Here is a 15,914-nt window from a genome sequence, read left to right as displayed (position 1 = left end):
TATAGAACTTTAAACCCTCAAAGTGGCCGCAATTCATCTTTGACATTAGAAATTACATTTTTGCTGATGTTTTGTAACCTTTGTGCAGCAGTCAGTTAGACTAATACTCTAATTTCATTTCCTGTTGTCTTTTCGGAGTGATAATATTTTTATTAGTAATGAGTCTTGGAAAACGTCATTTACACAAGTGTATGAACGAAGGACTTTTGAACAATAATAGCACAGTTAATTCTCAAAATAATGTAGACTTCTTTATCTCCTTTTAAGGGAGGAGGATGTAATTTTGTGCCAATGCGCATCTGATTCTTGTGGTAAAGTGACTTTATGAAATTTTGTCAGTAATATAATCATGATTTCTACCTTTCTGATTTCTAATCTTTCATTAATAGGTTCGTATACATGCTCAGCTATCTTGACGAATTTTGCCACCCAATAGGATAAATTCAATGCCATCGTCCCATACACCTACATATATTATGTAAATTTCATTCATTGTGTCATTGATACATGACTTGCTACTTTCACATGTTACACTGTTGGACACATGCGAGTTTTTAGCCTACATCATTAGTATCAGAATTGATATCCAAAAAGCGATCAAATAGTGATCTTGTTAATATTTTAGTTACATGTAGTCCTGTTCAAGTACATAATCATACTTATCCCATTAACGACGGTGGAAGAAAGTTTGCTCACAGTTACAATTACAGCAATCTTTCTAACGGCGAAAAAGTTAAAAGAGAAAGGCTTCCTCACTCTTCATAAAAGGATTTACTGTATGGTTTCTGTTGTAAAGTGTTTGACAAAAGTGTAAGTTTGTGTGATATGAATGGATTTTCAGATTGGCAGCATTTATCATTGACTCTGAAAAGACACGAAATGAGTGATTCCCACAATGAAAATGTGAAGTAATGGGTACAATTGAATAATGTTACAAACAAAGAACACGGTAAATCAGATGCAACTGAGACTGATAGAGAAGGAAAAAGGCACTGCTGTGATGTACTAGAAAGGATTATTGCTATTATTAAGTTTTTGTTGCGACACTGCCTGGATTTTCGTGGTTCTTCCAAAAAAATATGAAGATGATGATGGAATTTTTTAAAAGCAGTAGAGATGCTGGCATCTTTTGATTCAGTTATATGGGAACATATTCGCAGAACTGAATCAAATCTGACTCAAGTTGGAAGGGGAAGGCCCACTATTTAGAAGACCACATTCAAAATGAAATTGATTTACGAGGCACAATGATTAAAAACGAGGCACAATGATAAAAAAAAAACATATTTTGAAGAAAGTAAGAGAATCTAAATATTTTTCCATCATATTAGACTGCACACCAGATGCAACCCATACAGAACAAATAACAGTAATATTTAGGCATGTTTATCTAAATCACACAGACAAGAAAGTAGATGGATGTGAACATTTCATTGGTTTGTACCCGATTATCAGTTGTTAAATTTCGTTCTGAATTGAACCTGGACATTCAAAATTTTCGAGGGCAATGTTATGATAATGGCTCTAACATGCATGGAAAACACAAAGGATTGCAGAAAAGAATTTTTGATATCAATAAGCGTCTCGTGCTCAGCTCATAGCTTAAACTTAATGGTAAATGATGCAGCAAATATTTCTCACGAGACCATCAATTTCTTCGATGAAATTCAAGAACTTTACATCTTCTTTTCATCATCAACAATTAGGTGGTCAGTCATTTGCAAACATTTATTAGAGCTAAAGCCAAAACCTTTAAGGGCTACGAGATAGACTAGCAGAATTGAAGCAACGAAGCCCTTACGGTTTTACACAGGTAACGTATTTGATACCTTGTTGGAAATATAAGGTTCTTCTAGTTGGGGATTGCGCCACCACTCTCAAAGCGAAATCACTTGCTTTAAAAATTCAAAGTTATAAACTCATTTGTTCTGTTGTAATCTGGTACGAAGTTCTAAGCGAAATTAATTCTTTAAGTACAATGATGCAAAACCTAACAATTAATGCTCAGATATGCCTCAGTCTGTTAAAGAGCTTGATTGCAAAAATTCACTCAATATAGCATAGATGAAAACTTTCAAGTATATAGTCAAACGTTTCTATACAGGGTGGTCCATTGATAGTGACCGGGCCAAATATCTCACGACATAAGCGTCAAGCGAAAAAACTTCAAAGAACAAAACTTGTCTAGGTTGAAGGGGGAAACCAGATGGCGCTATGGTTGGCCCGCTAGATGGCGCTGCCATAGGTCAAACGGATATCAACTGCGTTTTTTAAAATAGGAACCCCCATTTTTTATTACATATTCGTGTAGTGCGTAAAGAAATATGAATGTTTTAGTTGGACCACTTTTTTCGCATAGTGATAGATGGCGCTGTAATAGTCACAAGCATAGGGCTCACAATTTTAGACAAACAGTTGGTAACAGGTAGGTTTTTTAAATTAAAATACAGAACGGAGGTACGTTTGAACATTTTATTTTGGTTGTTCCAATGTGATACATGTACCTTTGTGAACTTGTAATTTCTGAGAATGCATGCTGTTACAGCGTGATTACCTGTAAGTACCACATTAATGCAATAAATGCTCAAAATGATGTCCGTCAACCTCAATGCATTTGGCAATACGTGTAATGACATTCCTCTCAACAGTGAGTAGTTCGCCTTCCGTAATGTTCGCACATGCATTGCCAATGCGCTGACGCATGTTGTCAGGTGTTGTCGGTGGATCACGATAGCAAATATCCATCAACTTTCCCCACAGAAAATAAATCCAGGGTCTTCAGATCCGGTGAACATGCGGTCCACAGTATGGTGCTTCGACGACAAATTCACCTGTCATGAAATATGCCATTCAATACCGCTTCAACCGCACGCTAGCTATGTGCCGGACATGCATCATGTTGGAAGTACATCGCCATTCTGTCATGAAGTGAAACATCTTGTAGTAACATCCGTAGAACATTACGTAGGAAATCAGCGTACATTGCACCATTTAGATTGCCATCGAGAAAATGGGGGCCAATCATCCTTCCTCCCATAATGCCGCACCATACATTAACCCACCAAGGTCGCTGATGTTCCACTTGTCGCAGCCATCGTGGATTTTCCGTTGCCCAATAGTTCATATTATGCCGGTTTACGTTACCGCTGTTGGCGAATGACACTTTGTTGCTAAATAGAACACGTGCAAAAAATCTGTCATCGTCCCGTAATTTCTCTTGTGCCCAGTGGCAGAACTGTAAACGACGTTCATAGTCATCGCCATGCAGTTCCTGGTGCATAGAAAGAAGGTACGGGTGCAATAGATGTTGATGTAGCATTCTCAACACCAGCGTTTTTGAGATTCCCGATTCTCGCAATGTGTCTGCTACTGATGTGTGGATTTGTCGCGCCAGCAGCTAAAGCACCTACTTGAGCATCATCATTTGTTGCAGGTCGTGGTTGACGTTTCGGATGTCGGTGAACACTTCCTGTTTCCTTAAATAACGTAACTATCCGGCGAACAGTCCGGGCACTTGGATGATGTCGTCCAGGATACCAAGCAGCATACATAGCATATGCCTGTTGGGCATTTTGATCACAATAGCCATGCATCATGACGATATCGACATTTTCCGCAATTGGTAAACGGTCCATTTTAACACGGGTAATGTATCACGAAGCAAATACTGTCCGCACTGGCGGAATGTTACGTGGCACCTCGTACTTATACGTTTGTGACTATTACAGCGCTATCTACCACAAAGTGAAAAAAATGGTCCAACTAAAATATTGATATTTCTTTACGTAGGCCTACTACACGAATATGTAATGAAAATGAGGGTTCCTATTTAAAAAAACGCAGTTGATATCTGTTTGACCTATGGCAGCGCCATCTAGCGGACCAACCATAGCGCCATTTGGTTTGCCCCTTCAAGCTAGACAAGGTTTGTTCTTTGTAGTTTTTTCGTTTGACGCTTATTTCGTGAGATATTTGGCGCTGTCACGATTAATGGACCATGCTGTTGACATGTGGTAGTCCTCTTCGAACTTGTCTGGAAAATTTAGCAGTGACTGGCGAGTTGTAAAAATTTCCCCTGTCCTTGTTAAAACGATGCACCCAAGTTCTTTTCCTACGTCTTTTAAGGCGAACATTCTTGTCTAGCAGCAGCCAGAACAAAAAATCATCCAAATCATTCATGATAGCGTCTCAATAGCTACTACTGCTGACCTACAGCGTGTAACTTGAGTCCAGCAAGGAAACCCACAAATGTGTCAGTTCACTGGGTTGACGCTCAGTGTAACCTCTTCTGTCCCACGTGCGACAGTTGCGCGCCGTTGCCGAATTGGCTCGGACGCAATGTAGGCCTTTACACTGCGTGACGCCAGGGCGTGTTTATCGCCCTTAACAGAACCAGATCAGAACGGGTAACTTCCAGATGCAATGTAGGTGCAGCCGGCCAAGGTTGTCCACAGGGCCTCAGGAACTCTGACAGGTGTGACACCTGATTGAGCACCGCAGGGAGTGAAGCAATGACTGCGGCCAGGTCGCTGTTGTTCGCAGCGGGTCCTGCGCAGCGGCTGGCTGCAACGGGGATGGAGGAAGCAGTCCAAGCGTTGCCACTCCTTCCGCTTACCGCAGATTTGTCTTCGTCTGCTCGGCGTGCCTTCCCTCTTGGCAGATCGGCACGCTGGTCATGTGGAGTGTCCTCTCGGACACGTTTGGTGGTGCAGATGTGTCTCCTGGTTGCATCGGTTGGCTGGCCATAGCGTTGTTCCCGTAGGCCGGTGTCATCTCTGTGTTGGCCTGCATCTTCGCCTGGGTGGGGACGGCAAAGGGAGCGGCCGGCCGACTGCTCGGGCGGCGGCTTGCCGCGTTGGCAAGCTACTGCTGCTCTCACGACTTTGCAGCCTCGATAGCTCGGCACGTTTGTGCACTTTGGAGTGTGCTTCTTCAAGTATGGCCAGAGCACGCTGGCATGGTTTTTGACGCGTTTTACGCTTTCATCCAGAAAGGAGCAGTGCCGAGCCATGTGCCCCGTCCTTTGGCAGCGGAAGCATTGCACCACCCCTTTCGTCTGCTTCAGTGCTTCCACTGTTACTTTCGTGTTGGTCACCCATTTCAATCGGAAGAGTTGCCGGTTCTCAGGCGTATCGGTGGTGATGACCAGCAACAATGGCGTCTCTCTGTGCGTAACATGTGATTTGATGCGCGTCACATTGCGCACGCCAAATTTCGCATCAGACAGTGCCTTCCTCAGGAATTCAGGGCCCGCCGCCTTGAAGAAGCCCTTGAATACAATCTTCAGCAGTTTTTCCAGATGTGAGGCATGTGAGTACCCAGTAGATTGCTCTCAGGCCAGTATTACAATATCAAATTTCTTTGTCAAAGATTTGATCAAAGATGTGATCAAATATTCGCCAAATATATTTGACAAAGATCTTCGATGTCATGCTAAAAAGGGCTATTACACTGTCATCATATTTTTCGTCAAAGTTCAAGATGGCTGACAACAACAACTTGTTATTAACTGCAGCAGTTGCGTGTACCACAATTGCACTGCGTGCACATGCAGAAGAGAAGCGGGGGAAAAAATGAAACGTACCTGGGCGAAGCCGTGGGTTTTACGATGACACGATAAAAGCATTCGACAAAATTTGTCACGTGAGCTTATAGTGGAGGACATCAAGTCGTACATCAATTACTTAAGAATGGATGAATATACATTTCTGTATGTGCTCGCCGGCCGCGGTGGTCTCGCGGTTCTAGGCGCGCAGTCCGGAACCGCGCGACTGCTACGGTCCCAGGTTCGAATCCTGCCTTGGGCATGGATGTGTGTGATGTTCTTAGGTTAGTTAGGTTTAACTAGTTCTAAGTTCTAGGGGACTGATGACCTAAGATGTTAAGTCCCATAGTGCTCAGAGCCATTTGATTTGTATGTGCTCAGTGAAGTGTATCCTCATATCACAAAGCACAATACTCACTCAAGAACTGCTATATCTACAGAAGACAGGCTCACTGTAACACTACGATTCCATGCTACAGGAGAGAGTTAGGTTAGGTTAGGTGAGGTCAGGTCTCCAATCTTCACAATCTGTTTTTGTATTCAGGGTGCATCACATTGTAAAGCGCCTCACCAGCTTCACACATCTCTATTAATTTTGTAGTTGTCAGTACACACCAACTGTATTTACCGGCAATGTTTATAAAAACACTACAGATGACAGAACGCTGCAGCGATGCTAGCGCTCTATGTGGTGACATGTCACATTGCAGTGAACAGAAGACAAGCGACTTCTTTGATCAAATCTACAGTGAGGCCCTAGACATTTGACAAAGTTCCCTATTACACCATCAAATTTCTTTGAAAAAGATATTTGACAAAGACATTGGACAAAGAAATTTGACAGTGTAATACCGGCCTTGCTGATGCCTCGGACGTCACAGTCCGGTAATCCGCAGAATTTGCGACTTGCAGTCGCACCAGGTCGTCTCCTACGGCCTTCACTGTGTAATCCGCGGTCGTCCACTCATTGAGGAGCTGCAGGAATCCTCGGTAGTCCTCCTTCACTTGTAGGGCTATGGGAGGCGACCTCGTCCCCGACCGACTCGATGATGTTATTGGGCGGGAGTTGGACGCTTCTTCTTGGGAAGCGGTAGCACTCCCCTCCTGTTCCGGTGGTGGCTGCACTGGCATCTCGTCTTCCGTCAGCGCGTTGAAGCGGTTGGCTGTCGATATAGGCCATGGGGAAGGGGTCGCAGCTGGCGTTGCCGTTCACTTAGACGAAACGGTGGTCCATGCGAGCCCTGCCACGCTTTTGTCGGCAATGGCGCTCTTCTTGCGGCCTGTAGATGACACAGATTGTTCTCTCTTCTTCTTCTTGGGTGTCTTTTTAAGGACACCCTTTCGCGCTGCAGCAGACGTTTTGTCCCACTCGCCTCCAAGGCGCGACAGCACGCTGGCGGTCTCGTGACGCTCCCTCTCTGCAGCTGGTAGCGTGCCAAGTGCTGGGTCATGCACCAGCACGTCGTCGTCGCCGGACGAACCTCCGTGGAAGATGCGGTCTGCCGTGGTCGGGACAGGCGCGGCCTTTGGCGGAGCAAGCTCTGCCAGAGGACGGACTGTCGCTCTCACATCGTCTCCTGCCGTTGCACGCGGGTGTTCGGATGATGCACGTTCGGGAGCATGCTCAACCGAGCGGCGATCCTTCACCTCGTTCTTCGGGACCAGCGCGCCAGGACGCATCCACGAACTCATCTCAGTGGAACGGCGGCACTGACACACCTACTCTCAACTGCGGCCAGCGCGCGACTGGCGATGAAGGTGGCCCTGGCGGCCGCGCCCGGAACTACTTTTACTACCGCAACTCACTTGTTACTCGCGGAAACAAAGCGCTTCTGGCGGCCGGCGTGGAACTAAGTTGACAGCTGCGATTCAGCTGAAGGCCTGATAAACTACGGGACACAGTGACGCATACATAATACGCAAACACTTAACTCCTACGGAGTAGTAGGTGGCGTGTCGGAAGCTACGTTTGTGATCAGATTAGATTACATTCAATTTTCATTCCATAGATCCAAAAATGAGATGATTCTCGTGGGTGTGGACCAAGTCAGTTTCTGCATGCCATTCTTGACATTCATCAGTACGGACAATACTAACAAGTAAGTAATTAAGTTACAGCTGATTCTAACCGTTACTCGCTGCGCAAGAATTACTCTCGGTAAATATTACACAAATATGCTTCAGAAGTAACGTCATTAAGAGACATTGACTCTATTTGAGGCCTGTTTATGGAACTGCAAGAGATTTGTTGTGAAACAAATACGACAAAAATTTCACAGTGGGCAGAAGACCATACAATTTGCTGTTGAAGTAGTGTCACCGTAAATGTTTTGTAAAAAAAAAAAGTCCTGATGAAGACCCAGTTTTCCTTTATTAGACACCTGTTTTAGAGCGAAGACTGTTTTTATCTGCAAAAGGGGAGGGGGGGGGGGCAGAAATATAATGCAATGCATGGTTTGTGTGTCACATATATTACACAATTCCATTTGTGCTTCTCCCCTCCCTTTTATTATCTTGTGTCACTCCTGCTTAGAGACCAAACTTCTAAGCTGCAGTGGTCACAACAAAACGTAACTAAGGAGCTTCAGTTGATCATAGTTGTTATGACTGGTGCATTTCTAAGCAAACTGAAGAAGCTTAATTTTTTCCTACTTCGCCTTTGAGTATGAAAATAAGAAACCATTGCCGTGATGTTTGTAACAACATATTCACATCAACATACTTGGCAAAAAAAAAAAAAAAATAAAATAAAAAAAAAATTGAAAATTGAACATATAGGTACGTAAACTCCATGCGCAGCATGTAACTGACCTGTGAATACAAAATGAGGGATAAGATGAGGGGATGAATCATCTGGTTACACTTAAAGCTCCATGTTGAGTAATGTAGAAACATTGGGTCCAGTGAGGAACCCAGGGATTGGGGGTCTTTGGAAGTGTTAGATTCCACCCATCTGCTTTGACACATGATGTAATGGTGTTTTTATTGTCGAATGTAATAACACATTCACTCTCAATCATACCTGCATAGGCATTGCCAACTTCTGCATGCGGGCAGTCCATTGCAAACTTTAGTCTGGTGTCGTGGTGTGTGATGTGACTGGTGTTTTTCAGTTGGTTTGTGTTTGTAGAAGTGGATGGTGTATTTGGTGGCACATTCTTCTGGTGGATGTTGATGTGCAGAATTGTTTGTGTAATGTGTGGTATTGGGTTTATTTGCATCTTTGTAATCATTTTGGTAATGTGGATTTGAATGTGTGTGCTTAGTTTCCAGTGGTTTGTTATAATTTATTGATGTCTGTGGTTTATGCATTTGGCATAGGTTGTGTGAAGTTTGTCGAACTCAGATTATTGATTTGTGTTTGGGCTGTGGATATCGAGGGTTTCACTTGAGCTAGTTAGGTGAATGGAATTTTGAGATTCTGTGTTTCAAATTTGTGTGTGTTGGTTCTTTGATATCGAGGGCTTCTTTTCAGCTATATTTGTGAAGAGAATTTTCCTGTCCCACATTTCGAATATGTGTGTATTGTTTTTGTCTCGAGGGCTTATTTTGATATGTATAGGTGGGGGAATTGTTCTATACTGCGTTTTGAATCTGTATTTGTTGATTTTTTGGTATCGAGGGCTCCGCTTAAGCTATATAAGTCAAGTGAAATGTTAGATTCCTGTGGTTTTTGCATTTGAGATGGTATGTTATATGTTGAGAGTTTCTTTGTTTGATTTGATGGATGTCGTTTGTTTTGGGGTGGTGGTGGTCTTTTTGTATTGGCATATATTTAGCTTGTTCCTACCTTAACCTGCCTATTTCCGATTGTTTTCCTGTTAGTTACCGTGTAATGTTGGAGTGAAATACCCCGCTGTTTAGCGCCCGTAAACCTCAAACACACACACACTTGGAGTGAAATATTTTCATATCCTTTTTTTTTCATTTGCATGTGTATGTGGTGAAATGGTTGCTATATTCTATATGCTGGAAGTAGGCATTTGTGCCATTTTGCTGATGCCTGTGCTTTAAAGTGCAATGCCTTATGTTATGTAAATGACAACTGAGATATTTTTGATTGTATTTTTCAGTTGAAAATGTTGGTCTTATGTTTTGTTTGTAATACTATTATGTTGTTCACTGAAATTGAAACTTCTTTAGATTAAAACAGTGTGCCAGACCAGGACTTGAACTGTTGCCTTTCAAGGGCAAGTCTTCTACAGACTGAGTTATGTGAGCATGACCCATGATCTGCCCTCACAGCTTCTCCTGCCTTATAGACTTTGCATAAGCTCTCTGCCATACCAAATGTTATTCATTTCTTGTGGGTGATGGCTTAGAGCTTTTAGTTTACTAGATCTATACATGTCTGGTGATGGTGCTGATCCATCAGAGGGAACAATCCTGTCGAAGTAGCAGTAATAAATGGAATTGTAGTGTAGCAGAGGGATAGATTAGGTGGAAAGCTGATAGTTTGCTTGTTAAATGGAGTTTGTGGTCACAGACTGATCAGTGATGTAGCCTGAAGCCTAGGTTAGATTGTAAAGTGATGGTTAGGATGTGAGTTGGCAGAACCAATGAATGTCATGACAATCTTATTAGGCCTATTAAACATTGTGTGTTCCATATTGATACCTACATCCATGATTAAAAGCCCTGTTTTCCCACTGTGTGTGATATATTTTCAAATTTTTAAAGGGTTTGAAGGCATTAATAAGATGGACAGAGGTCCTGTTAATCTGCCATACTTTATTGAACTCTGTGTGTGTGTGTGTGTGTGTGTGTGTGTGTGTGTGTGTGTGTGTAGTATTCACTGTTTTCTTTGTTTGTTTCAGTGCCTGCAAGGATCTCTGACAACCTCATCACCAGAATCTTCAAACTGCAAGGCATCTGAAGGCAGACAGGGCAGAAAAATGGCTTCACAACCTGAGCATAGTGGTGGTTGCCATACGGCTGGTGAAGACGTCAAAGTGTGTCGGAGCAGTGCACCACCCCAACTGCCTCCTCCCACTGCCAGTTCTGCTTCGCAAAATGTTGGGCACACGCATTCCCATTCAGATGTATCAGATACTAATTTGAACTCTCAGCAGTTGGAAATTGCAGTTTCTGATGCAGCTGATGGCACAGTGCGTGACACCTGGTGTCCAAGCATTGATGACTTACCAGATGAGATTCTGATAAAGATCTTCTCTTACATGTCTTTCAGTGAACTCGTAGATGTGGTACAGAAAGTGTGCTCTCGTTGGAGAAGGCTGTCCCAAGATTTGGAGTTGTGGGCTGACAAGGAGTACCATATCAGGTAAGAAACGTACTAATATATAAAATGTGAGTTGTGCAGTTGTTCTGCATATATTCTACCTTGGATGTGGTAATCTTTGGATTTGAAAGTATTGTCAGCTCACTTCAGATCATTGCAATATTCTAGTTTTAAAATGGATTAAAAACAGTCTGCACCACAATAAAATATCTATGAGGAGAATCGGAAAATGACGCACTATAATTTTTTCCTCCCTCAGTACTGCAGCTGGTGTGTTGAACTTTCATGATGACATTGTTTGAAGTTTGCACAATGGAGGTTATTTTGTTTTCGTGTGCAGCTGTAATGAGAGAAGCCTGAGCTACAAAACAATCATGATGCTCTTGTGAAGAGCAACAAATTGTAGTTAGATATTTGTCAGCCAAAGGGCATAAACCAAGCAAAATTCACAGGGACATGCATGGCACGTATAGGGACGACTGTACTTGGAGCATTTAGCTATACATTGAGCCTACTCAATGTAGCCTTCATCAGCTGTGAAGTATCTGATTCAAAGTTCTTTCCATGATCTAGACGCCCTTTGGTAAAATTTTGGGGATTGACTTTTATACCATCGCTTCATCATCATCATCATCATCATCATCATTTAAGACTGATTATGCCTTTCAGCATTCAGTCTGGAGCATAGCCCCCCTTATACAGTTCCTCCATGATCCCCTATTCAGTGCTAACATTGGTGCCTCTTCTGATGTTAAACCTATTACTTCAAAATCATTCTTAACCGAATCCAGGTACCTTCTCCTCGGTCTGCCCCGACTCCTCCTACCCTCTACTGCTGAATCCATGAGTCTCTTGGGTAACCTTGCTTCTCCCATGCGTGTAACATGACCCCACCATCTAAGCCTGTTCGCCCTGACTGCTACATCTATACAGTTCATTCCCAGTTTTTCTTTGATTTCCTCATTGTGGACACCCTCCTGCCATTGTTCCCATCTACTAGTACCTGCAATCATCCTAGCTACTTTCATATCCGTAACATCAACCTTGTTGATGAGGTAACCTGAATCCACCCAGCTTTCGCTCCCATACAACAAAGTTGGTCGAAAGATTGAACGGTGCACAGATAACTTAGTCTTGGTACTGACTTCCTTCTTGCAGAAGAGAGTAGATCGTAGCTGAGCACTCACTGCATTAGCTTTGCTACACCTCGCTTCCAGTTCTTTCACTATGTTGCCATGCTGTGAGATGGAGCCAAATCTGGACTGTAGGGAGGATGTGGAACAATTTTCCAACCCGTTTTCCTGATTTTCTCCTGCGTCATAAGGGCTGTATGGGGTTTGGCATTGTCATGGTGTAGTCTGATGAGCTGACCCTGAAACTGTGCTCTGTGGGTCTTGATGGCACGTCACAGCTTGTCCAGTGACAAACATTAATGGTCGCAGTTAATTGTGGAGCCATGTTCCAAAAAGTCAATGAAAATGACACCACACTGATCCCAGAAGAAGGAAGCCATCACCTTTCGACCTACTGTTTGTCGAAGTCTTGTACCCGGATGATACCACTCCATGGGTTGGGTTTTGCACTCAGGTTCGGACAAAACAACCATGTTTCATCCTGGGTAATGATGCCATCAAAACACTCTTCAGTAAAGGTCTTCATGAGACCCTTGCACACATTCTTCCTCATAATTTTCATTTCTCTTGTCAATAATGTAGGCACCCAATGTGCACAGATTTTTCTATATTATAGTGACTGTACCAGTGATACCACACTACCCAATGACAAACGAGTCATTTCAGCAAGCTGTCGTGTCGTGACACATCTGTCTTTTTGGATTATTTGATCAATGGTCTCCTTATTCACATCACTCACTGTAATCGGTGGTCTACTGCATCGTGGATTGTCCAGTAGAGAGAAATCATCTTCTTTAAACCTCTGCAACCACTGCTGGATACTGCTGCGATCCATTGTGTCCTTTCCATAAACAGGGAGCAACTTTCTGTGAATTGATGTGGCAGAGTCATCACTGGTCTTTAAGAGGAACTCCACAATTGACCATTGTCGCAACCTGATATCCACTTCATGGTCCATTATGGCTCACGTGTAAATAAAAGAAAATACTTTTATATACCAACTTGTAGCTAAATGTTCCAAGTATGTTCACAAGAAATTTCATTCTCCTCCTGCAAAAAATAAAATTAGAGGCGACTGTGCAAAACTTTTTGAATGCCCTTTGTACATATGTGGTAGGTTGCAATGATGCGTGCACTTCACATAGTTAAGAAAGGTTTACATTGAGAGAATGAGAGTTTCTCTTTGCTTCTGTCCTTTTATATGTGTGCATCTACCCATTCATTTTTCTTATTCTCATTTTTATCCTGGTGGACTTTTAGAAAATTCTAAAAAGTCAGGGGGTGACTGTGCAACTTAAATATGTTTCTGCCCAATTCCAGCAACTACTTTTCACCAGATTGGAACAAAATGAGATACATGTGTTTATAAAAAATTGTGAAGTTTACAATGAGATCTGTTTCCTGTAACAACTGGGGTATGTTCTCTCGTGTGTGTGTGTGTGTGTGTGTGTGTGTGTGTCAAAAACCTGGAAGTGTTGAAGAATATGGTACAGCCAGTAGGTTGTGCCCAACAACAATACCAACCAGAACGGTGGCTATGACATAGCGTCACACACTTTAAATTCACAGTATTGAGACCTCTTTGTGACTATGGAGGTACGGGCTGTGATGTTCTTGTTCTTAACACATTCAAATATGTTTTAAAATTGGAATTCACGAAGTATATGAAAGATAACAAAAATCCACTACGTAGATACATTTACTACAGGTTAGAATCTCTCTCTCTCTCTCTCTCTCTCTCTCTCTCTCTCTCTGCTGTTGTTTGGTTAGATTTATTGAACCACAACAGGACTAAAACAAAACAAGTAGCACTGGAGTTAATTCTCTTCCTGTAGAATAGAAGACAACAATCATTTGTAGGTGGTAGTTCAAACCGTATATGGTCAGTAATATAGCTGTGACATCCCAGATAAGGAAGAAAAAATAAAGCCCTATCATTCACTGAAGACCAAAAGTTTATTTACCAAGTGACTGTAGCTCTCTTTTTACAAAAATTCATATAATCATTAATAAAATATGTATTATAATACATAACATTAAATTCAGGATTGAAAGAGTAACAGATTTTAAAAAGATGCTAACTACATGTTTTGAGAACAAGCACTTACTGAGAAATCTAAAATTGCATTCAACACCAAGTTCAAAGATATCTCAGTACTTTTTTTTGATTTGTAGGCCTTTGTCATTAAATAGAATAACATACCTAAAATTGCATTCAGTACTGAGTTCAAAGATATCTCATTACTTTTTTTTTATTTGTAGGTCTATGCTATTAAATGGAATACACACACCTAGGATTGTAATGACTATATTATAAATCAAAACAATCTGTTCTCTCATCATGGTTGAAGGATACAGAAGATAAAAGTGAATTTAGAAACAAATTATATGGTGAACATGAGAAATATTAACATTTAATTATGCTACTAAAGCTTAGGACAGTGTGCAAACCTGAATGAATCTGTCTTAATGTTACCGAGTAGGAAAAGATGATGTTCTTTACATACAACTGAATACTGATTTTTTTTTTTTTTTTGACACGAAATAAATCACCATTAGTTGCTACTCGCCATGTAGCGGAGATGCTGAGTCACAGATAGGTCGCCATGTAGCGGAGATGCTGAGTCACAGATAGGCACAACAAAAAGCTGTCAGAAAATGAGCTTTCAGTCAACAAGGCCTTTGTTGGAGATAGAACGTTCACACACATGCACACGCAAATACAGCTCACACACATGTGACCACAGTCACGAACTCCTGAGGCCACAGTCAGAGACTGCAGTTGTGTGTGTGTGTGTGTGTGTGTGTGTGTGTGTGTGTGTGTGTGTGTGTGTGTGTGTGTGTGTGTGTGTGTGTGTATATTGTTACATTCCATTCTGGATTTTCCATTGTTAAATTACTATTAGTATCATTTACTGCCCCTCTCATTTCTTGCTTCCAATTTCCCAGTCTTTTCGTGTAGGCAGACTCCTTCCTGAAGGCCTCTGGTCTCCATCGCCCCATTGCAGGATAGTACCCACGTTTCCTTTTCCTTTCTTGTGCATTGTGTTAATTTTGCCCACTGGTGGTCATGTAGTCTTTCTAGATGGCCAACCCTGATAGCTATTTTGTTTCTGTTGAGACAGTTATTGCTGGCTCCCATAATCTCTCTTATTGTGTTACTCTTCATTTGGTCTATCCTTGTAATGCCCCAACTCCTCGCCTTCATCTCCATGCACTGCATGTAGCAGTACTATCAACAATGATTTTCCTTGAGACTTTTGAGCAGCTTAGTCTTTGGGAAAATCTGTAAACACACAACAACGTCTTTCTTTGTGCTTTTTTGTCTTATTGCTACTCCAGGGAATGGAGGGAGATATCTTGTTGCTTTTTATACTTGATTCATTTGTCATTTGTATCAACATTGGTCCAGCTATTGGATGACTGTGATACTTTCAAGTACCTGACACCCTCATATCCTATGTCATCTAAGTCTTCTGCTTATTCCAGCTACAATAACCTGATTGTCAAGCTCTACATAAGAATGAAATGAGTAAATAAATAAAATCAAGATTCGGCATACTCTGTTGCAGAGATCCACACAGTGATTCAGCTGGTTACTCTGAGTAGCCGCAAAATATGAAACATGAAAACAATAACAAGATGTGTAGACAGATGGAGGAAGTGGTTGAAGATAGATTTGTTAGCTCACTGCTTCACTCCACATGTCCATTTTCATTTTTGCTGTCTTCTGTAAAAATCTTAAGACACTTTTTGCTGCTATTTTATTTCTAACTTAAATTTTAATTTAGCCTGTTAACTCTTGTGTTCTGTGAGTATTGGATGTGTTTACTACTCATTTCCTACAAGCCTTTCATTTCTGTGGTGTCAAGAAACCAGTGATTTCGAAACTTAACGTTGGTCTTGCTCCTACATTTTTGTGTGCATGTTTGTTATCATTTAGTGTTTTTATACATTTGCTTCTGGCTTAATTTGTGACAAAACTTCTGACTACTAC

The 15,914-nt window shown here is 41.8% G+C and overlaps 1 protein-coding gene across 3 annotated transcripts in view; it reads left to right on the top strand.

The window, feature by feature from the left end:
• Positions 1–7,395: 7,395 nt before the first annotated feature.
• The window catches only part of LOC124718912 (F-box/LRR-repeat protein 7-like), a 64,831-nt gene continuing 56,312 nt past the window's right edge, over positions 7,396–15,914 (top strand). For all 3 annotated transcript variants that reach the window (XR_007005938.1, XM_047244567.1, XM_047244566.1), the window contains exons 1-2: positions 7,396–7,644; positions 10,363–10,826. Coding sequence is in view for 2 of the 3 variants with exons in the window: in XM_047244567.1 (XP_047100523.1) it covers positions 10,441–10,826 (386 nt within the window). In the remaining variant the exon portion in view is untranslated. The remainder of the gene's footprint in view (positions 7,645–10,362; positions 10,827–15,914) is intronic.

This window comes from Schistocerca piceifrons, chromosome 10, assembly GCF_021461385.2.
Source record: "Schistocerca piceifrons isolate TAMUIC-IGC-003096 chromosome 10, iqSchPice1.1, whole genome shotgun sequence".
Taxonomy (NCBI): Eukaryota; Metazoa; Arthropoda; class Insecta; order Orthoptera; family Acrididae; genus Schistocerca; species Schistocerca piceifrons.
The sequence above is the reverse complement of the archived record's forward strand: the minus strand, read 5'-3'. Positions and strand labels throughout refer to the sequence as shown.